The 23731-nt window shown below is 49.7% G+C and overlaps 1 protein-coding gene across 1 annotated transcript in view; it reads right to left on the reverse strand.

The window, feature by feature from the left end:
- The window catches only part of grm4 (glutamate receptor, metabotropic 4), a 96253-nt gene extending 74175 nt beyond the window's left edge, over nt 1-22078 (reverse strand). Inside the window, exon 1 of the mRNA XM_067260683.1 lies at nt 21560-22078. Coding sequence (XP_067116784.1) covers nt 21560-22078 — 519 coding nt within the window. The remainder of the gene's footprint in view (nt 1-21559) is intronic.
- Nucleotides 22079-23731: the final 1653 nt, after the last annotated feature.

Raw genomic sequence — 23731 nt, forward strand, 5'->3', positions numbered from 1 at the left:
TAAGTATCTCTGGATCTATGGATCTATGTCAATCTATCCATCAATCCATCTCTCTCTCATCCCTCCTCCCTCTCTTTCTCTCTACCTGTCTCCCTCCTGCCTTTAACTCTCTCCATCCACACTCTCTCCTTCTCTCTTTCCATATCCCTCTGTCCTTCACTCAGACGAGATCGTATCGTATGACACACAGGATAGCCATCTGTTCCGGAGTGGTTTTGCTCTCATGTTGAGTGTAACCAAACAGAATTAGAGCCTCCTAAGTCTCTCTTAGTGATGTATGGAACATTATATGGAGTGCTGGAGGTCAGGTACCAGACATGCATTAGGAGGAGTCAGAACCACAATAACGTTGCAAATAGAACCTAAATGTAAAGAGCACCATGAAGCGTGTTGAATCCACTCTTTCTACTTCTTATAAATGATGTTCAAGACAATATTTATATTTTGGAGTTCTTTAAATGATCTCTAAGTCCTCTGCTGAATTAGCTTCATATGTACACTCAGTCCACAGTCTCCACTCATGTTCTACCTTCAGGCCTACACAGTCTCCACACATGTTCTGCCTTCAGGCCTACACAGTCTCCACACATGTTCTGCCTTCAGGCCTACACAGTCTCCACACATGTTCTGCCTTCAGGCCTACACAGTCTCCACACATGTTCTGCCTTCAGGCCTACATGCATTGTGATTGTATTAATTTACATTTACATTTATACATTTAGCAGACGCTTTTATCCAAAGCGACTTCCAAGAGAGAGCTTTACAAAAGTGCATAGGTCACTGATCATAACAACGAGATAGCCCCAAACATTGCGGGTAGCCAAACATGAAACATACATTGTGAAACCAAATAAGTCCCAGAGGGAAGAACAGTAAGAGCATGTAGTTAGACAAGTTACAATTAAACAGCAAGAACCTCAAAAGTGTAAGAGTGTACCTGTGGAAAAAGCAAGCAACAATAATATATTTCACGGCGAGTACAATAATTTTAAGACAGTTACAACAAACTAACAAGAGCAACAAGTCTCTCAATAAGAGTCATTGTGATCCTGGGGGAAACTAACATCAGGTCCAGCCAATCATTCCTAAGTGCCGTTGTACTCCCGTGCTCTGTTGTTGTCATAAGTACAGCCTGAGATACTGTAACTGTCAACAAATGAGAGTTGTTCAGTAACCTATTTTAGTTTTTTGCTTTGGTATCGAGTACTGAAAAATTTCACTGGTATTGGTACCGACTACTGAAATGTTGGTACCATGACAACACTAGTATGTACACTTCCAATTGTGTTTAAAAATATATAAAAAAAGAATGAAAATGTGTTAAGCTCTCATTTAAGACATTTCAATACACTTTTCCCACAGGTTCACCGGCTGGTCCGATGGTCCGGGGGTCAGATGGCTGAGCGGTTAGGGAATCGGACTATCAATCAGAAGGTTGCAGGTTTGATTCCTGGTCGTGCAAAATGACGTTGTGTCCTTGGGCAAGGCACTTCACCCTACTTGCTTCAGGGGAATGTCCCTGTACTTACTGTAAGTCGCTCTGGATAAGAGTGTCTGCTAAATGACTGAAAATGTAAATGGTCTAAGTCAGATCAGTTTTGATCTGTTCCAGGAAATGGTGGAGATCCAGTTTGTGTTGAAGCTGAATCCCAGAGCAGAAGTCTTCTGTGGGAATGTGTGTTATTTCCTGTTTCAGCCGGTTCCTGTCCAGCCAGTGAGCCGAGCAGGGAAGCACCATCGACCCACGGCTGAAAGAGTTATCAAATTGTATGAAATCTAATAATACACCCCTTGCAAGGGTGGCTTTCTACACCAGTATAATCATCGATTCCCTTCTCAAGTTGCCGTTTCAATTAGACAGCTCTTGTCAATGGGCTCACGGTGAGAGGCGGCGGGGGCTACAGAGATGGCTGTCTTCCGTGCGTTGTTCGATATTACAACATGTCAGTAGAAGCCCAGCCTGGGGAGCTGTGAGGCAGTGCTCCTGTGTGCAGGCTATGTTGTGAGGCAGTGCTCCTGTGTGCTATCTTGTGAGGCAGTGCTCCTGTGTGCTATGCTGTGAGGCAGTGCTCCTGTGTGCAGGCTATGTTGTGAGGCAGTGCTCCTGTGTGCTATTTTGTGAGGCAGTGCTCCTGTGTGCTATGTTGTGAGGCAGTGCTCCTGTGTGCTATGCTGTGAGGCAGTGCTCCTGTGTGCAGGCTATGTTGTGAGGCAGTGCTCCTGTGTGCTATGTTGTGAGGCAGTGCTCCTGTGTGCTATGTGAAGCATTTAAAAGAAAATGCTTCACTTTATTTACATTTTTACTGTATTAGGTAAAGTTGGCGCAACACGACGATGGGTCACAATGAACCGAAGGTAGCACAAGGGTTAAAAGACTGGAATCAGAAAATTGTTCAGAGTGAATGTTTGCTTTCAACTGTGCGTGTGCCATGCCTAAGAGGCTGCTTTTAGTACCTGAGTTTGTTGCTGAAGCAAAAAAAAAAAGAAAACCCTTCCATTGTGGAATTGCTCATATAACCCAGTCATGTTTCAAATGTCCCCATGTTGTTTCGGTTTGTTGACATCTGCAAATATGTTGGAAAAACTTCATTTTAAATATGTATGTTTTTTAATTAAACCACAGCAGTGCCCATGATGCAGTCAGTGATTAAGATGTTTATGAGAAATAACTCTGACTACTACTAACATGTTGAGCAGCCTTTTCTATCGTCATAGCGCTCTGAGACTAAAGAGGACACTGATTGGCTGAGTGATTTGCGAGATGGCTTAATTACAAGGGGCTGAGAGTGAAAGTGAGAATGTAATTGAGGGGTGTCGTGGATGGAAGAACACTATGTATAGACGTGCCATGAGGATGAAAGGTTTGAGACTCGCTGGTGTAGAAGACCAAGCCAGACATCACCTACACCCCTTGTTAAAATATAGGCTTCTGGCCAAAGGGATGCTGGGAATTTTACAGCAAGCATATGTTCACATGCAAATTAGTTTTGTAGCAAACTTCAGCTGGATTTTTGGCAAACTGTTCCCCATGAATCTCTAGTGAACACTGGTGATAAAACGAGGCTAAAAGTGGTTGGAGATTTAGCAATACTGCAGAGGAGTGGCATGTTGCCACATCTGTCACATGATCAACCCCTGGTGGCAGAAACTATTTCCCCCTTTCTGTTGAAGACGAGACGAAACAGCAACACGTTTTCTGCAAATGTGCTTTAAACCTTTGCCTTCGTCAAGGGAAGGTGAAGTGTTAGGAAGGATCTGCTGTGACTCTGCCAGCCCTTAACAGATGAGAGTCCCTCTGTATTCAGACAGTGATAGCAGCTGTCCACAGCTACACAACACGTCATCAGACAGTGACAGAGGGCTGCAACACAAACACAACATCTATCTGACGTCTCACATCTATCTTCCAACACATTCTGATCCCTTCTTGTACATATTTTGAGAGACAGTTTTCTTTCATCTTAATAGGTAGCAGGGATGGCCTGCTTTCAGGTAGGGGTGTTTTATTGAGATAATAATCCTGTTTTTCAGGACCATGCCTGGATAAGAACCTTTCGCCCGTGGGTTCTGACAGCTGCAGGAGAAAGAGACCTGTGATTTCCTTGGGCTCCAGCTTTGCGGTCTATATTGAATTTTGGCAAAAGGGGCAATTTGGCTTTGATATTCTTTTATACAGGTAAGGACTAGATCAGGCCTGGTGTTTGTAGAAACCCCCATTTAATGGGACCTTCTCTTGCTTCATTGGGAGAAGGAGAAGTCACAGGCAGAGCAGCTTAAACCCCATTATCCAGCAGGCTTTGGGCAGAAACTAAATAGGAACGGCTAGCAATCCTCTACCCAACAGGATCCAAAAGTAATTGGTTTGAAATTACAGAATACTAAAAGGAAGACCCGCCTTGATGTTTTGAATAAAAGTCTTTGCGAGTTAGTACATTTTACATTTGTCAAAATACTTTTACAAGCATTTGAGAGAGAGAACACCCTCATAAAATTTTATAATGATCTGGCAGTTGTGTATTAGTATAGTACAGTATAGTACAGTACTGTGCTATACTGTACTAGTAAAGTACATATGCGATTCAGCAGATTTGTTTTTGAGAAATGTTTTCACATACTCTTAAAGGGGTGAACTTCGACACTTATCTTTTAGGACTTGAATCCTACTAGATACTGAATACCATGAGAAGAAGCATGAATCGGCTCTCATGTCTCAGAACAGCCTGGTTCTGCTCTGCTGATGCAGTCTTCCTTCCTCAAGCAGACATTCAGGGGTGTGTGGGGGGGTTATCCTCCCAGCGAAGGCAGCTTAATGCCGACCATGACTATCAGAACGCTAGGAGGGAAGAAATACTGTGAGACTTTCACTTCCTGTCTTGTGATGTGAGCAGCGCCTTATCATCTGACCTGCCATGTTGTCGTGGCGATAACCGTGTCTGCGAGTCGATGTTGCAAGGAAACAGGCCCAGGGGGTGAGGGCGGGGGGGGGGGAGAGTTTGGTTGTTCGGAAGTCTCCTCATCCCGCGGTCTCTCGTGTGGGTGTAGTAAAGGTCAAGGGTCGGGGGGGGTAAAGTGGTCAAGTGTAGCGAGGCAGTGTGAGGCGGAGATAATTGCGGGTTAATTATCAGGGTTGAGTGAGAGGAGTCGAAGCCAACATGCACTTCTCTGGGTGATTAAATCATCACCGCAATCGAGTCTCTGCCTCCCTCTCCCAGCCTCCCTCTCCCAGCCTCCCTCTCCCAGCCTCTCTCTCCCAGCCTTCCTCTCCCAGCCTCCCTCTCCCAGCCTCCCTCTCCCAGCCTCCCTCTCCCAGCCTCCGTCTCCCAGCCTCCCTCTCCCAGCCTCCCTCTCCCAGCCTCCGTCTCCCAGCCTCCCTCTCCCAGCCTCCCTCTCCCAGCCTCCGTCTCCCAGCCTCCGTCTCCCAGCCTCCCTCTCCCAGCCTCCCTCTCCCAGCCTCCGTCTCCCAGCCTCCCTCTCCCAGCCTCCCTCTCCCAGCCTCCGTCTCCCAGCCTCCCTCTCCCAGCCTCCATCTCCCAGCCTCTCTCTCCCAGCCTCTCTCTCCCAGCCTCCGTCTCCCAGCCTCCCTCTCCCAGCCTCCCTCTCCCAGCCTCCGTCTCCCAGCCTCCGTCTCCCAGCCTCCCTGGTTAACCTGGTGGTACAGTATGTCTGTAAATGATAATCCCCAGAGAAGCACCTTCCTACCATAGTAAATTCCTTGTTTGTGCAAAGTTACTTGGCGAATAAAACTGATTCTGACTCTTGATTCTATAACTGAAGATTAACCACTTCTGAGCACTGTTTGTGGTTCTGCCATGTTCCTATTCTACCAGGGTTCTGTTCTACCAGGGCTCTTCCAGGTTCTTGTACTAAGATGAAGAACATTTACCGATGGAGATGTCCAACTTAAGACACCGTGCTGACATGCAGCAAGGCCCCCTGGGAAATCCCAGTTTGGGCCAATCAGCAGCGGCTGGCCGTGTAGCTGCTTCATCATGGGAGCCCTGACATCCGTCTTCCTGTTTGTCCTTTTCCCCGCCTCAGCACCAAGCAGCGTCGACTCCAGGCCATGCTCATGCATATTACATGGAGACCCAAAGGAAAAGCTTTGAAAGACCAGTCTCTCCACTCTTTATCAGAGATGGCTTTTCTAAGCCTGTGATATGTGGCCTGCGGAAGAAAATGGCGTTGCCCTCCTGATAAGACTGCTAGATGAATAGGCATATCTGGAAGCCTTTCAAGTAGGCCAGGACTCGTTTAACCCTTGTGCTGCCTTCGGGTCACATGACCCAAAGGTTCATAACGAACCATCGTTGTGTTTACCCAATTTTACCCAATACAAAAACAAATAAAAATATTTTTCTTTTAACCTTTACAATGTGGGGGGTCTGAGAGAGCCCAACGGTTAAAAGAAAATGCTTCACTTTGTTTTTGTATGCGGTAAATTTGTCGCAATACGACGGTGGGTCACAATGACTGATGGGTCAGAATGACCCGAAGATAACACAAGGGTTAAAACAGGCCCTCATGCTCTATGTTACCCTCCACAATAAAAGAGAGATTGTCAGTGTAGCATGGAATTATCAGTGCATTTCCTTATTCTAATTGTTTTTTTCTTCTCCATCTTCCCTGACTCATCTTCCTCCCTCCTCCATCCCCCCTCCTCCCTTCTCCCCTGCCCCCTCCTCCCTCTTCCCTGCTCCCTCCACCTCCTCCCTCTCCCCTGCCCCCTCCTCCCTCTCCCCTGCTCCCTCCACCTCCTCCCTCTCCCCTGCCCCCTCCACCTCCTCCCTCTCCCCTCCTCCCCCTCCACCTCCTCCCTCTCCCCTGCCCCCTCCACCTCCTCCCTCTCCCCTCTCCCCTGCCCCCTCCACCTCCTCCCTCTCCCCTCTCTCCTGCACCCTCCACCTCCTCCCTCTCTCCTGCCCCCTCCACCTCCTCCCTCTCCCCTCTCTCCTGCACCCTCCACCTCCTCCCTGCCCCCTCCTCCCCCCTGCCCCCTCCACTTCCTCCCTCTCCCCTGCCCCCTCCTCCCCCACCTCCTTCTCTTCCTCCTCTTCATGTTCCCACTGGAGTGGAAGTCTCTGCACCCCACTGAGTTGCAGTGTTGTGAGTGATGTGGTAGTTCACCACAGGCTCTCAATCTGAGAGAGGTGCTGGTCTGACTCTGATCCCTGCTCCAGGGCCGCTCCCAGGAGACCGCCAGCGTGAAGCAGGCTCCCTCAGCAGCGCAGACAAGCAGCAGGGACACGTGTGTGTGAGAGAGGTGTGTGTGTGTGGCTACAGGAGCAGCCTCGTAGCCTCTTCTGTTGTCATGGTGCTTGCCGGGGCTGGGGAACAACCTTGCCCCCAGCAGCGACATGAGAATGCTGATTAACTTTATCGTGTTCTTCTCTCTGAGGTCTATTTTCAAAGTGAGCTTTTCTAGATAGACATCAGAAACCTAATTACATAGTACACTTACTTTCTGACATTTTAATTATCACCAGACATAAAAATGTCATATTTTCCAACGGAAAAAAAAGATCTCAAATGGAGAGATAACAGTAAAACCTGACACAGTTCTTCAATAAATAACCATTTTTACCCCTTTCCGTTGGAGAGAAGTCAATCCCCTGTGGAAATTCTACTTTACTCTACTCTGATCTGATCTACTATGCTCTACTCTACTCTGCTCTGATCTACTGTGCTGTACTCTGATCTGATCTACTGTGCTCTACTCTACTCTGCTCTGATCTACTGTACTCTGCTCTGATCTAAAACCTGTAGAACAAGTCTTGCTTGGAAGGGGAGAGTAAGAGAGGCTGTCCATGTCGTCCAAGTCCAGAGTCAGAATACATTCTGATGCACGTATCAACATTCATCATTGTCATTTCCTGCTCTTCCAACCTGAAACAGTCATGCTGGTCCATCCAGTCAGAGTTCAGGACAAGCAGACATTCTCTTGTGTGTGCAGATGCATGTGTGAGTGTGTGTGTGAGTGTGTGTGTGAGTGTGTGTGTGAGTGCTAAATAAGCAGTGCGTGGCAGGGATGGGCTGTGGTCTGTATCGACTACATGGGACGCTGTCACCAGACATCTGAGACATCTTCATCCGAGAGCCAGGCGTGTGTAACACTCTCCTCTCCATCACCACACACTGGGCTAGGGGTGTGTGTGTGTGTGTGTGTGTGTGTGTGTGTGTGTGTGTGTGTGTGTGTGTGTGTGTGTGTGTGTAACGATCTTTCCTCCATCACCAGACAGATGCTGTAGCCAGCCCAGGAAAAATTCACACAGAATCAGACAATGTTTTGGCCACTAGGGTACTGCCACAGATTCCAAAAAAGGTCTGCTGGCCTTTACACACACACACACACACACACACAAACTCTCTCTCTCACACACACACACACACACACGCACCCTCTCTCTCACACACACACACACACACACACACACACTGCAGCCCAAAAATAAACACATTTTCTATCTGAGCGCAGTTGTGTGGGACTGTATTTGTCTCTATCTGGCTTGGAAAGACAAAACACTTCACTGCCCAATTGTAAAACAAGCTCTAGCATTGCTTGTCTGACATCCACAATAGCTCCAATAATACAATAAATCTTGCAGTATCATTTCAGCCATCCATACTCCTCCCCTGTATCTTACAGAAGCACCATCTAGTCTGACGTCCGTCTCAGGGATATCTACGGCTCGAGTTTGGAGAGCGGAAGCCCTCTCTGGCGAGGACCCCCGTCCACCACGACACACTTACACCCCGCTCCCTCCCAGACCATCGATCCTTGTTCCTCCCACGGACGAGGGCCAGCCACTCTGAAGCCTCTTAGACACGTGATCACCTGGAGACGCTCTCACATCACTGCACGACCAGCACACAGCTGTGATCACCTGTCTAGCTGTGGTGTCCACGATGAGGACGGCCAACCTAAACCACCTGAGATCATGAGGGAGTCAGATGGCTGAGCGGTTAGGTAATCGGGCTATTACTCAGAAGGTTACCGGTTCGATTCCTGGCCGTGCCGGATGACGTTGTGTCCTTGGGCAAGGCACTTCACCCTACTTGCCTCGGGGGGAATGTCCCTGTACTTACTGTAAGTCGCTCTGGATAAGAGCGTCTGCTAAATGACTAAATGTAAATCACCTGGCATCCTCCCTACATCCGTGTCCCCCCGTCCCGTATTGCTACATCCCGTCCAGCACATGGACCTCTTTATTGTCTGTGTGCTGCAGAAGTGGACGTCACATATTGTCAGTGTCAGCTGTGATGTCAGGTTCTGCTATGACCCAGAAACTAATCGTACTGGATCATGTGGCTTTGTCCACACCCACAGAATGTGTTTTGTTATTATATTTAATAACGTCTGCAACTATATCCATGCACACAATAGGAAAACAGACTGCCACTGATGTTGAGTTTGAATACCAACATGATTGATCAGTCACATCACACAATTAACCAGTTCACTGGTCTGTGAAAGCAGTCGACATGTTTAATGAGGCCTGTCTGACATTTTGGCGTTGACGCTTTCTACCACCCCTAAGATCTCCCAGACACCATCACCCCGCTCTACCCCGCTCCACCCTGACACAGCTGCCTTCTCTAGAGGCAGCCTGACACAGCTGCCTTCTCTAGGGGCAGCCTGACACAGCTGCCTTCTCTAGAGGCAGCCTGACATAGCTGCCTTCTCTAGAGGCAGCCTGACATAGCTGCCTTCTCTAGGGGCAGCCTGACACAGCTGCCTCCTCTAGGGGCAGCCTGACACAGGTGCCTCCTCTAGAGGCAGCCTGACACAGCTGCCTTCTCTAGAGGCAGGCTGACATAGCTGCCTCCTCTAGAGGCAGCCTGACACAGGTGCCTCCTGTAGGGGCAGGCTGACATAGCTACCTTCTCTAGAGGCAGCCTGACACAGCTGCCTTCTCTAGAGGCAGCCTGACACAGCTGCCTTCTCTAGAGGCAGCCTGACACAGGTGCCTCCTGTAGGGGCAGCCTGACACAGGTGCCTTCTTCTTAAACCTCTTAAAACCGCTGACGAGAGACTCTGTGATGTCATTGCCAGCTGTTTGATTTTACCTGGGGTTTCACACGCCCTCTTTTCAGACAATAAATGTGAGTTGTAGATACACAGCATTTTGAGGGTTTGGCCAATTCCGATACAACAAACCATTTAGACTATGGTAAGTCTGACAGTTAACACATTCCCAGTTTGTTATGTTTTGTGTGTTATATTCTGAAGCGTGTTCTTACTGTCTCTATTTTATTATTTATTTATGTGCCTCTTGTCTTGGCTTTCCACGTGTCTAATCATTTTATGAATCTACGTTTTGTGTTTTCGCACTTGGAGAAATCACAAAACGAATCTGATGAATAACAACCAGACAGCTAAGATAAGTCTGGCCACAGGCACCGTGTTGGCATACTTTGAACATTACAATTCTACAGCAACAACACGTCATATATCACAGCAGAGAACTGCATGCTGGCTTGTTTACTAGCTCAGGCACTAGGAAGGACTGTGTCAAACCCTGTAGGAGGCTCAGAGCTACGATGCATCCTCCTCTCTCTCCATCCAACCATCCTGCTGCCTAATCGTCTATAAAAGACTGTGATCTTTCTCCAGGCTTCACTGCCCTGTCTCTTTAAACGTGGAGGGAGTGATGGACAGTGGCGTCTCTGGTGTGAGAGGCGATGCCAGTGCCGTCTCCACAGCCATAAAACCATCACTAAGTGTATTAAAGCCGTCCTGTGGTGGTGTGCCGGGCGTGTGAGCTGTTTTCTAACTGAGCTGAAGAACAGGACGACCTCAAGCCTCAGAGGGTGTTGGCAGTTTGAAAAGCAACAGATGCTGTTCGAGTGGCGTGGTTTTGGACGTGATCGCTCTGATTGGTTAGATTTGAGAAGTAAAAAGGGATATTTTTGATTGCCCAATAACCTCAACTCAGGCTGAACATACACACACACACAAAAGTACATTCAAGCACCTCATCAAATCAGAGACAACAGCAAGCCGGTTTCATGGTGCCTTAGATACAAAATCACTAAAAACTTGAAGAGGGTTTTTTCTACCACTATCATCACTTGTGGTGAACAAAACCTCTGACGCAACATACCTGAAATAACCAACAACATAGTGTTGGAACTGTGCACTTCTGATAACAACATAGTGTTGGAACTGTGCACTTCTGATAACAACATAGTGTTGGAACTGTGCACTTCTGATAACAACATTGTGTTGGAACTGTGCACTTCTGATAACAACATTGTGTTGGAACTGTGCACTTCTGATAACAACATTGTGTTGGAACTGTGCACTTCTGATAACAACATAGTGTTGGAACTGTGCACTTCTGATAACAACATTGTGTTGGAACTGTGCACTTCTGATAACAACATTGTGTTGGAACTGTGCACTTCTGATAACAACATTGTGTTGGAACTGTGCACTTCTGATAACAACATAGTGTTGGAACTGTGCACTTCTGATAACAACATAGTGTTGGAACTGTGCACTTCTGATCCTTCTGATCCTGATGGACTTCATACATGCAGTATTGGGATATCAATTTGAATAAATGAATACATTGTCAAATGTAGACTCAGGACACCCAATCTCCACAAGACGCCTGATCAAAGTCGCGGCCCCCATCTGTCGCGATGCTGATCTGTTGGTGTTCATGTTAAAACCAAACACATGGTGAGGAGAGATCTATCATGATGAAAACACCAGGAACAAAAAAAGGAAACTTGCTTCTGCATGCTGACAAGTCTCTCTCCCGGACAAAATAATCTGCTGTTCAAAGTTGATCTAAATGATCACAGAGACTCAAAACAGAGTTGATCTAAATGATCAGAGACTCAAAACTGGAAAGGAATAGTTTGTTTTGTGTCTTATGTAAGTGTGATTCTGCTCTGTCTCGTGAAGCCTGATGGTTCTGAACCTTTGGAGTTATAAAAATTCTTAAATCTGCAGATTGGGACTGTTCAGACTGTGTGGACTTCCTTATCCCGAAGTTATTCTAGGATTTTCACAACCTCATTTAATCGAAATGTGTTTTTGTTATGACTGTGGTCACAGAAGACTGTGGCTGCCTTCAAAATGTATATCTGGTCTAGCAGAGTGAGTCAGCATGAATCAGCTATTCCACTGAGAAGTACACACAGCGATTTGGAATGTCTATTGTCTTGAAAAAAATATGTTTTCTAAACAGTCGGGGAAAAGTGTTTGAATCAGCTTCTGTGTACAGAATGTATTTGATAAGATACCTGTAGAACTGGAAACAACTCAAAGCTTCATGTTGGATTTCCGTATCACTGAAGTTTGCAAAAAGTCTAGTTCCTGTGTAGCTGTGTCCTATGTAGCTGTCTATAGTGTACTATGTAGCTGTGTGCTATGTAGCTGTCTATAGTGTACTATGTAGCTGTGTGCTATGTAGCTGTGTCCTATATAGCTGTGTCCTATGTAACTGTCTATAGTGTACTATGTAGCTGTGTCCTATATAGCTGTGTCCTATGTAGCTGTCTATAGTGTACTATGTAGCTGTGTGCTATGTAGCTGTCTATCGTGTGCTATGTAGCGGTGTGCTATGTAGCGGTGTGCTATGTAGCTGTGTGCTATGTAGTTGTGTGCTATGTAGCGGTGTGCTATGTAGCTGTGCCCTGGTAGGAAACAGTCTGGATACAGACAGCTGCCCAGTCACGATGGGCTAGCTTCTTAAGTGTTGTAGTTTATCTTGATACAACTGCCATTTCTTAAATGAACTGTTAAATCCTCCGAGACAAGCCTGCCCTGCCCTGCATGGGACCCTGGGCTGGCAGGAAGACAAGCCTGCCCTGCCCTGCATGGGACCATGGGCTGGCAGGAAGACAAGCCTGCCCTGCTGGAAGACAAGCCTGCCCTGCATGGGACCCTGGGCTGGCAGGAAGACAAGCCTGCCCTGCTGGAAGACAAGCCTGCCCTGCATGGGACCCTGGGCTGGCAGGAAGACAAGTCTGCCCTGCTGGAAGACAAGCCTGCCCTGCATGGGACCCTGGGCTGGCAGGAAGACAAGCCTGCCCTGCTGGAAGACAAGCCTGCCCTGCATGGGACCCTGGGCTGGCAGGAAGACAAGCCTGCCCTTCACTGCATGGGACCCTGCCCAAACAAAAAAACAAAACTTTTGAAAGGTTGCTAAAATATTTTTACAAACAAGTTTTGAATTTTGGGGGGGAAAGGTTTAGAATATTAGCGATTTATTTAAAGAAAAAGTTTGCATCATTGATGAGTACTTGATGAGGACTGCTGCTGACAGGGAGGGTTAGGGTGTGAGGGCACTGCTGCTGACACAGGGAGGGTTAGGGTGTGAGGGCACTGCTGCTGACAGGGAGGGTTAGGGTGTGAGGGCACTGCTGCTGACACAGGGAGGGTTAGGGTGTGAGGGCACTGCTGCTGACAGGGAGGGTTAGGGTGTGAGGGCACTGCTGCTGACAGGGAGGGTTAGGGTGTGAGGGCACTGCTGCTGACACAGGGAGGGTTAGGGTGTGAGGGCACTCCTGCTGACAGGGAGGGTTAGGGTGTGTGGGCACTGCTGCTGACAGGGAGGGTTAGGGTGTGAGGGCACTGCTGCTGACAGGGAGGGTTAGGGTGTGAGGGCACTGCTGCTGACACAGGGAGGGTTAGGGTGTGAGGGCACTGCTGCTGACAGGGAGGGTTAGGGTGTGTGGGCACTGCTGCTGACACAGGGAGGGTTAGGGTGTGTGGGCACTCCTGCTGACAGGGAGGGTTAGGGTGTGAGGGCACTGCTGCTGACAGGGAGGGTTAGGGTGTGTGGGCACTGCTGCTGACAGGGAGGGTTAGGGTGTGTGGGCACTGCTGCTGACACAGGGAGGGTTAGGGTGTGAGGGCACTGCTGCTGACACAGGGAGGGTTAGGGTGTGAGGGCACTGCTGCTGACAGGGAGGGTTAGGGTGTGAGGGCACTGCTGCTGACACAGGGAGGGTTAGGGTGTGAGGGCACTGCTGCTGACAGGGAGGGTTAGGGTGTGTGGGCACTGCTGCTGACAGGGAGGGTTAGGGTGTGTGGGCACTGCTGCTGACAGGGAGGGTTAGGGTGTGTGGGCACTGCTGCTGACAGGGAGGGCTAGGGTGTGAGGGCACTGCTGCTGACAGGGAGGGTTAGGGTGTGTGGGCACTGCTGCTGACACAGGGAGGGTTAGGGTGTGAGGGCACTGCTGCTGACAGGGAGGGTTAGGGTGTGAGGGCACTGCTGCTGACACAGGGAGGGTTAGGGTGTGAGGGCACTGCTGCTGACAGGGAGGGCTAGGGTGTGAGGGCACTGCTGCTGACACAGGGAGGGTTAGGGTGTGTGGGCACTCCTGCTGACAGGGAGGGTTAGGGTGTGAGGGCACTGCTGCTGACACAGGGAGGGTTAGGGTGTGAGGGCACTGCTGCTGACAGGGAGGGTTAGGGTGTGTGGGCACTGCTGCTGACACAGGGAGGGTTAGGGTGTGAGGGCACTGCTGCTGACAGGGAGGGTTAGGGTGTGAGGGCACTGCTGCTGACACAGGGAGGGTTAGGGTGTGAGGGCACTGCTGCTGACAGGGAGGGTTAGGGTGTGAGGGCACTCCTGCTGACAGGGAGGGTTAGGGTGTGAGGGCACTGCTGCTGACACAGGGAGGGTTAGGGTGTGAGGGCACTGCTGCTGACAGGGAGGGTTAGGGTGTGAGGGCACTGCTGCTGACAGGGAGGGTTAGGGTGTGAGGGCACTGCTGCTGACACAGGGAGGGTTAGGGTGTGAGGGCACTGCTGCTGACAGGGAGGGTTAGGGTGTGAGGGCACTGCTGCTGACAGGGAGGGTTAGGATGTGAGGCACCAACTTCACATCAACACTTACAGTTCAGGTTTGTAAACTACTCTACTATCTCTAGATCTCTACAGAACCCCGTCTTCAGGGACGGTGAACTAACACCTAAAGCCCCTCTTTGGGCTAGACTCCAGGCTTCTAACAGGACGCAGAATGCAGAGCCATCAGAAGGTATCTAAGAAAGGTCAATTTAGCACCATCACACTTTCTTTTTTTTTTGGGGCACCTGAGATTGAATTACTAACAGTTTTGAGATGAAAAAGGGAAATCTAATTTCCTTTAAAAAGGAAATCTAATTTCCTGCCGCCCCAGCTGTTGAAATCTCAAACCCAGTGGCAAGGTGAGAGATGAAGACGAAGGGTATTGATACAATAAGGATGAAAAATACAATAGCATGAAGAGCTTCAACAGAAACGCTGTACAAAGACTGATTTAGACAAACGAAGCAGATCTTTCTTTATGAAGTACATTTAGCTTTACAGAACATAAATCATGCGAAAGTTGTCATTACGGATTCTAGTTTTTTTCCCCAAACTCCTGCAGGCATATATATCTGCTGTTTTACCAACCAGCCCAGATTTAAAACTGTCAACTTCACAACTGTGATTTTTTGAAACTTTCAGGAAGACAATGCTGCCGTAATCATGATTTGATCCAAACACTAGCTAAAAGCAGTAATTTTCTTACAGGGTTTTTTTAATATTTTTTTATCAGACAACAGCAGTACATGAAGCCTGAAGCAGTGCTGTGCAGAACATACTGTCCATTAAGAAATTACAGTCTAAACCCAAAATAAAATGCTAATGCATAGCTCCTGGTCACTGAAGTAAAATTTCCATTACGTTGGTTAAATAAGGAGCTTTTTTTTTCTTATAGTAAATGTTTACTTAGCTGTCACTTGAATTTGTAATTTGGCAGATAACGGTGAGGAGAGAGAATTGCTTGTGTGCGAGAGACGCCGTGGGGAAGGTGAAGGACGGAGAGATGATCGAGTCTTGCTCACCAGGAGCACGTACAGGAAGGAGTCTGACCATTCTAGTCTTATGACATCACTTCCTGCTGTCATGTTTGTCAGCACTTGGAGACAACTGAAGGAAGGTGAGCCAGCCTGTACATCTACCAGAAAATACATGTTTAATCATGGGGGTGTAGCCTAAATAGATTTGATACCTGTTCCAACCCACTGAGGCCTCCAGGTGAAGGTGAAGCAGATGTTCTTCAGAAAACACTGGCCTTCCTCTGTGCCCCCAGCGGTGTACACCATGTGACCCCCAGGGGTGTACATCATGTGACCCCCAGGGGTGTACACCATGTGACCCCAAGGGGGGTACATCATGTGACCCCCAGGGGTGTACATCATGTGACCCCCAGGGGTGTACACCATGTGACCCCCAGGGGTGTACACCATGTGACCCCCAGGGGTGTACACCATGTGACCCCCAGGGGTGTACATCATGTGACCCCCAGGGGTGTACATCATGTGACCCCCAGGGGTGTACACCATGTGACCCCCAGGGGTGTACACCATGTGACCCCCAGGGGTGTACATCATGTGACCCCCAGGGGTGTACATCATGTGACCCCCAGGGGTGTACACCATGTGACCCCCAGGGGTGTACACCATGTGACCCCCAGGGGTGTACACCATGTGACCCCCAGGGGTGTACACCATGTGAACCCCAGGGGTGTACATCATGTGACCCCCAGGGGTGTACACCATGTGACCCCCAGGGGTGTACATCATGTGACCCCCAGGGGTGTACACCATGTGACCCCCAGGGGTGTACACCATGTGACCCCCAGGGGTGTACACCATGTGACCCCAAGGGGGGTACATCATGTGACCCCCAGGGGTGTACATCATGTGGATTACAATGTGGCTCCTTTGACAGACTAGCAGAGAATTCAAACTAATTCAGACCAGCACAATTCTCTTTCCCTTTCTCTCTCCGTGCCTCTCTTTGTTTACCTTCATCTCTCTCTCCCTTCCTCTCCCTTCCTCTCCCTCTCTCTCTAGCTCTCTCCCTCTCCCCCCCCCTCTCTCCCCCCCCCCTTTCTCTCTCTCTCTCTGGTGGATGTGATGGATGATTGGACAGCTGAGTCTTAGTTCAACTCCAGGCTTCTTCTGTCCTGACCTGTCCGCTTGTCAGCTTCCTGTCAGGTGACCTTTAAGGGAAGTGAAGGTACGGCACATGAGCAGCTGTAAAGGACAGGCTTGTCTAGATCTGTCAGGTCACTCAACATCCATCTGCTGTCACCACACAACCCTCACAGTCAGCACATCAACACAGCCTTTATTTATTTATTATCTATGTATTTTTCCTATTTGTTTGTTTGATAGTTTTGATGTACGTTAGGTTTTCAGTCATGCGTAGTCTAAATAATGAGAACTGTACACCATATTCTGACTACAGCATGTTAACTATTTGCGGAGTGTAGGTAGTTGAGAAAAGTTGAACTCTTCAAGGCGTACGGGTGTTTTAAACCAGAAGACAGAGCACAAAAACTCCTGCACATTAGCCTATCGGCGTGCGTCACAAAACAATCTGGAGCACGCCTACCCTGTCCTGATACACCCTGTCCGAAAATACGCTGTAGTGAGACCCTGGCACTAGTCTTAGTAACAACTTAAGTTTCCCCCCCTAAAAAACCTAGTTGTATGTTGCTTCAGTAGGAACACTGAGGCATGTAATCCCTCCTGACAGACTAGAAGTCCTGCTGCTGCTTGCTAGATGTCACCTGATCAACCAACGACACAACGCAAGTTCAGCTCCAACCAATCATCATCTCTTGACCCTTCCTTCTCCCTCTCTAGTCTCTCTACAGTGGAGGTAGATGGTCTGCTGCTGTGTGGAAGGCTGAACATCTGCCCTGTAGATGAACCTCACCTGTCCTGGGCTGGATGTCCATATGGACACATCAATATCACATGTGGTGAGCCAGCTACAATGCTGCTTCACTGGGGGACATCACACGCCTGGCCATGGTTCATTCATCACGGTGGATTGCAGGTGAACCACCCTCTGATCCCCTGCGTCACTGTGTCTCCATGTGAACCCCCCTCTGATCAGCTGCCTCACCGTGTCTCCAGGTGAACCCCCCTCTGATCAGCTGCCTCACCGTGTCTCCAGGTGAACCCCCCTCTGATCAGCTGCCTCACCGTGTCTCCAGGTGAACCACCCTCTGATCCCCTGCCTCACCGTGTCTCCAGGTGAACCACCCTCTGATCAGCTGCCTCACCGTGTCTCCAGGTGAACCACCCTCTGATCAGCTGCCTCACTGTCTCTCTGAGGAGGATTCTCCCCTCCCTCCCTCCCTCTCTCCCTCCCTCCCTCCCTCCTTCTTCAGTCGTTAAATATTCATGAGGAGGTTCTGGATCTGATCTGTATGCAGGGGCATTGCTGAGGAAACACTTTTCTCAAGCCTGCTAACTACAGGCGGGTGGTTGCTGGGCTGCGTGCAGAATGTGCCTGATTGTGTGTGTCTGCTTTTGTCTGAGCCTGTGCGTGCATGAGCGTGTGTGTGCGTGCGCGTGCCGCTGTGTCTATACAGACGTGAGTGAGTGCATTGTTGCTCCAAGCAGCAGACAAACTCAGGTCTGTTGTTTCTGCAGGCTCCATCAGGCAGGTGATGAGGCCAGACTGGCACTCATCCAGGAGAGGAGGGGGCGAAGCAGCAGCCACCCACCCACCCACCCTGCCCCTCACCCTCTCACACCCTGATATCACATATTTTCATGATAATTCCTTTTTTTCTATACATTGTACGATTTTAAGGGTATTTTAAATGCTCTAGTGCTGCTCATTAGCTACAACCAAGTGTATGTTACAGATTGTTTAATGACTTGAAAATGAATAAATCGTAGTCTTTCAACAGACGGGAAAAATTCCCAGCACACGCTGACCTATTTTAACACTTCAGAGAAGACACATGAACCTGCATGAGCTGTGGAAGCCAAACATGATCACCTTGGTCTAATGGAAGACTAGTCACCAGGGAATCCGGGGTGCGACGGCCTCACCTGACACGCAGGCTGTGGAGCCGGTCTGGAGAGGTGTCACACAGCGGGAAGGTGAGAGAAGTTGAGGGAAGGCAGGGAAGGTGAGGGAAAGTGAGGGGAGGTGAGGGAAGGTGAGGGAAGGTAGGGAAGGTGAGGGGAAGCGAGGGAAGGCGAGGGGAGGTGAGGGAAGGTGAAGGGAGGAGAGGGAAGGCAGGGAAGGTGAGGGGAGGTGAGGTGAGGGAAGGTGAGGGGAGGTGAGGGAAGGTGAGGGGAGGTGAGGGAAGGAGAGGGAAGGTGAGGGAAGGGTTAGGGAAGGTGAGGGGAGGGTTAGGGAAGGTGAGGGGAGGGTTAGGGAAGGTGAGGGGAGGTGAGGGAAGGTGAGGGAAGGTTAGGGGAGGGTTAGGGAAGGTGAGGGGAGGTGGGGGAAGGTGAGGGAAGGTAGGGCGGAAGGGAAACGCAGCGGAGATCAGAGGGAGTCGGATGGAGTATCTCGCATCCGTTCCGTGTGGTTTGATGATGAGGAAATGAGAGCTAATGACGCAGGGTCGGAGGCGTGAGAGAATGAGAGAGGGAGAAAGAGAGAAAGACAGAGAGAGAGACAGAGAGAGAAAGACAGAGAGAGAGAGGAGAGACAGAGGGAGAGGGAGAGAGACAGGGGGAGAGAGGGAGAGACGGGGAGAGGGAGAGACGGGGAGAGGGAGAGAGAGAGAAAGAGAGGGGGAGAGAGGTGGAGAGGGAGAGAGAGAGAGGGAAAAGAGGGAGAGAGAGGGAGATACAGGGGGAGAGAGGGAGAGAGAGAGAGAGAGAGAGAGAGAGAGAGAGAGAGAGAGAGAGAGAGAGAGAGAGAGAGAGAGAGAGGGAAGGAGAGGGGATCAGAGAGCGCAGCAGGAGACTCTCATTACCAAGCTTTCCTTGTGTGTGTGTGTGCATAGATACTGTACGTGCCAGAGCAATGTAAGCTGTGTGTGGGTAGGTATGAGTGTGGGTGGGTGGGTGTGCCTGCGTTATCCGTGTCTGTGTGTAAGAGCCAGCGTGCGTGAGTAAGGGCGTGTGTGTGTGTGTACCATAAGTGTGTGTGTGTATCCAGGGTGCTGGGATCTCCCAGGGCCATGCTGGAGGGCAGGCCGGATCCGCCCCTGGGGCCCCTGCGGCCCCCCCCTGCGGCCCCCCCCTGCGGCCCCCCCTGTGGCCCTGCTCCCTGACAGGAGCCCCTTTCATCACAGCAGCCTGCCCCACAAACACCAGGGGCTCTGCCTGGATAAACACTCATTCATCACCCAGCTGCTGGGGGGGCGAGGACCGCTGCTGCAGAGAGCCGACCAACACAGGACTACAGCTGCTGGGGGGGCGAGGACCGCTGCTGCAGAGAGCCGACCAACACAGGACTACAGCTGCTGGGGGGGCGAGGACCGCTGCTGCAGAGAGCCGACCAACACAGGACTACAGCTGCTGGGGGGGCGAGGACCGCTGCTGCAGAGAGCCGACCAACACAGGACTACAGCTGCTGGGGGGGCGAGGACCGCTGCTGCAGAGAGCCGACCAACACAGGACTACAGCTGCTGGGGGGGCGAGGACCGCTGCTGCAGAGAGCCGACCAACACAGGACTACAGCTGCTGGGGGGGCGAGGACCGCTGCTGCAGAGAGCCGACCAACACAGGACTACAGCTGCTGGGCGGGGCAGGGGGGATTCTTAAACGGATCTGTACTCAATCGCGTTTTTAGTTAACATTATCGAAACATCATTAAAACATGTAGCAATTTATTCATACTTAGAGATTTTTCTTAATGATATCAAAGCGTGGAATCCAACCTAATCATCCCACGTGTATGCTTGAATGAACACGATGAGGATGTGTTCATCGTAAACTAGGTTAGGTTACAATATGGTGAGATTAGCTAAGAGCAGAGATGCACCTTCACTCAAGTAGAAGTACAAATATTCATGTTTACATTTTACATTACATTTACATTTAGTCATTTAGCAGACGCTCTTATCCAGAGCGACTTACAGTAAGTACAGGGACATTCCCCCGAGGCAAGTAGGGTGAAGTGCCTTGCCCAAGGACACAACGTCAGTTGGCTTGACTGGGAATCGAACTGGCAACCTTCGGATTACTAGCCCGATTCCCTCACCGCTCGGCCACCTGACTCCATGTTTAAAAAGACTGGTAAAAGTTGAAGTACTGACTACACCTTTTCACTCAAGTTAATGTCCTAATCAAGCACTCAATTATGCAAAGTTTTTTTTTTCGAAAAAGAAATTGCTAACTTTTGAAACCTCTTTTCCTTAACTTTTTTTTGAAAATATTTTTTTAACCTTGAACCTTTTTTTTTGAAACCTTTTTTAAACCTTTCCAAACGTTTTTTCTGAAACATTATTCATAAAATATTTTTTCTGCCTAGCTGTTAGAAACAGATTGTTAAATTATTTTATTATTAGTTTTGCGTAAGTACCAGGAAATGAAAAATAGGCGCACAATGACAAGAACATTTTTTGATCATGCCATCAAATACAGATTAATACAGAGCCTGGCTTGAAAATGTAGTGAAAGTAAAAAGTTGTCTCAAAAATCAACAGTGAAGTATAGGACTGATAACAGAAAAATCTACTTACAGTAAGTTGGATGGAAAACAATGTGGTCGTTGAAATCACCACCTCACCAGATTCACCACTTCACCAGATTCACCCTCTCAACAGATTCACCACATCACTGATTTACCCCGGATTCAACTCATCCCCTCATCACCCCATCTCCAGATTCACCCCCTCAACTCATCCCCTCATCACCCCATCTCCAGATTTACCCCCTCAACTCATCCCCTCATCACCCCATCTCCAGATTTACCCCCTCAACTCATCCCCTCATCACCCCATCTCCAGATTTACCCCCTCAACTCATCCCCTCATCACCCCATCTCCAGATTCACCCCCTCAACTCATCCCCACATCACCCCATCTCCAGATTCACCCCCTCAACTCATCCCCTCATCACCCCATCTCCAGATTTACCCCCTCAACTCATCCCCTCATCACCCCATCTCCAGATTTACCCCCTCAACTCATCCCCTCATCACCCCATCTCCAGATTTACCCCCTCAACTCATCCCCTCATCACCCCATCTCCAGATTTACCCCCTCAACTCATCCCCACATCCACCAGGGAATCCCTGTCCCAACCATCAGCTGACAGGCACAGCCCCCCCCAACCCCAACCCCCCCCCAACTCACCTTGAACAGCCGCAGGATGTTGGCCACCATGATGGACACGGAGCTGGAAGAGGCTCCGACCACACCCACAACCCTCTCAGGCTTGGTGATGAGGGGCGCCCCGCCGCCCACACACTTCACCTCCGTCCCGTCCTTCTCGATCAGCGCCTGGACGAAGGTGAGCGACTGCTCCAGTGCGTGGGTGTCCCGGGAGCAGGTGTCCAGGATGCGGGCCCCCAGCGTGATGTTGGGAAGCAGGAAGTGGTCGTTGTTGATGCGGTCCAGGGCGAACAACATAGCCTCCAGACGGTGGATCCCCTTCTCCTTCTTCAGCTCCCCGCAGGCCTTGCCCTCGTTGCCCCGGGCGTGCACGGGGAACAGCCCCCCCAGGGATATGTCCCCGTCGATGCGGATGGAGTTGAGGTGCGTGTGTCCAGGGCCCTTGGGCCGGGCAGCCTGGCTGGGGGTCAGAGAGCTCCAGAGGAGAAGCAGCAGGGGGAACAGACTGGAGAAGCACCCAGGGAGAGCACACAGAGCCATGGCCTCAACAGGTATCCCCTCTCAAGCCTGGCAGGATCTGGGGGCACTGCCCAGCTGCTTCTGGGTGGGTCCAGACAGGAGTGTTAGTGGCTCTTGAAGCTGGAGGAGCAGGGAGGTACCATGTCTTCTCTTCTCCTGGGAGCGGACGGTTAAATCAGAATACGAGCTTGGCTCCTGCACAGGCTAATTTATCTGTCGTTGTTTTGTCGTCTCCACCTCTCTCTGTCTCTCTGTCTCTCTGTGTCTCTGTGTATCTCTCTGTCTCTCTCTCTCTGTCTCTCTCTCTGTCTCTCTCTCTGTCTCTCTCTCACCACCTCTCTCCTGCCCTCACTCCATCCTCTCACCAGCGTGGTGGTTATCTCCTCTCTCCTCCTCCTCCTCGTCCTGTTGTTGTTTACCAGCAGCGGCTTTGCAGATCTCTCTCAGAGGGCCTCAGGTAGAACAGACTTCCCCTCCGTCCCTCTGCGATCAAGAGGTTTGAGTCTGCTCCCGGGAGGCAGGGTATGGGTGGTGTCAGAAGAGGCAGCAGGTCCGTTCAGGGCTGAAGGGTTGGGGGTGAACTCCTGTAAAAGAGACCAGACACATGAGGATCAGCCGCAGACAGAACAGAGGACAGATTTCTGGATTTATGTATTATTTATTCACTCATTGTAACCTCTGTTGCACTGCAGCCTTGTTTGGAATCATGTGCCTGACTCTCACATTGTCTCATGTGCTCTCACCAGACCCCACACACACACACACATCTCCATCTTTCATTTGAATGGTTGCCATGGACTCCCAAGGTTGGAAGACATAAAAATGTCCTCCCACATGTCTCTTTCAAACCTTCTGAAAGAGATGATGCAACACTTCCCTTACAGCTCCTCCCAGTACAGAGCACACTCAGGGCCTCATGTACTAACGCTTTTGCGCCCAGGTGTATTTGTTTCGCAATGTGTGCGTAAAAGCATGGCGAGGTATGTACAAACATGCTGCACTTGTCATGCATATGCATTCACAGGAGGGTCAAGGGGAAAGTGGGAGTTTCCCATAAAGAGATGGGAGGGGATGCGTAAAGTGCGCCTAATTATGTATTCCACAGTATGTACAAAAAACGCCCGTGAAAGCGCCCCTCGATTTTGCCGTGAAAATTCTGCGCCTCTTAATAGCAGGTGTAAACCAGGATGCGGGGTTCCTCGTATATGCCTCCTGGTGAAATGGCAGCAGGCCGAGCAAGACGAAGACATATATGCCAAGGAGACAAGCTGGAAGGATTTTTGCCACAAGGATCACACTTTTTCAGTTGAGTGAACACGAAATCATTACACGTTACAGATTAAGCAGCCATGCAATATTACAGTTACTGGAATTTGTAATTTCGGTCCAGATTGCATTTATTTGTGTCGGTGTGGAATTCCGGCCTTGTGTAATATTTACATTTGCTGTTACCTCATGAACAAGCACATCAACTTCGTTATCACTAAATCTTTGTTTTCGCTGTTTTAACTTTGGTGGCTGATCCATGATAGAAAGAGAAGGAGGCCCATTCAATTGCGTGTTTAAATGCTCGCAATGTACGGTATAGTGGGCGGAGAAAGGCGCTGATTACCCAATGAACTGCAGGTTTGGAAAATACGACGTAAACGGAAGTATCACAGCATGCGCTTTCTG

This window comes from Osmerus mordax, chromosome 1, assembly GCF_038355195.1.
Source record: "Osmerus mordax isolate fOsmMor3 chromosome 1, fOsmMor3.pri, whole genome shotgun sequence".
Taxonomy (NCBI): domain Eukaryota; kingdom Metazoa; phylum Chordata; class Actinopteri; order Osmeriformes; family Osmeridae; genus Osmerus; species Osmerus mordax.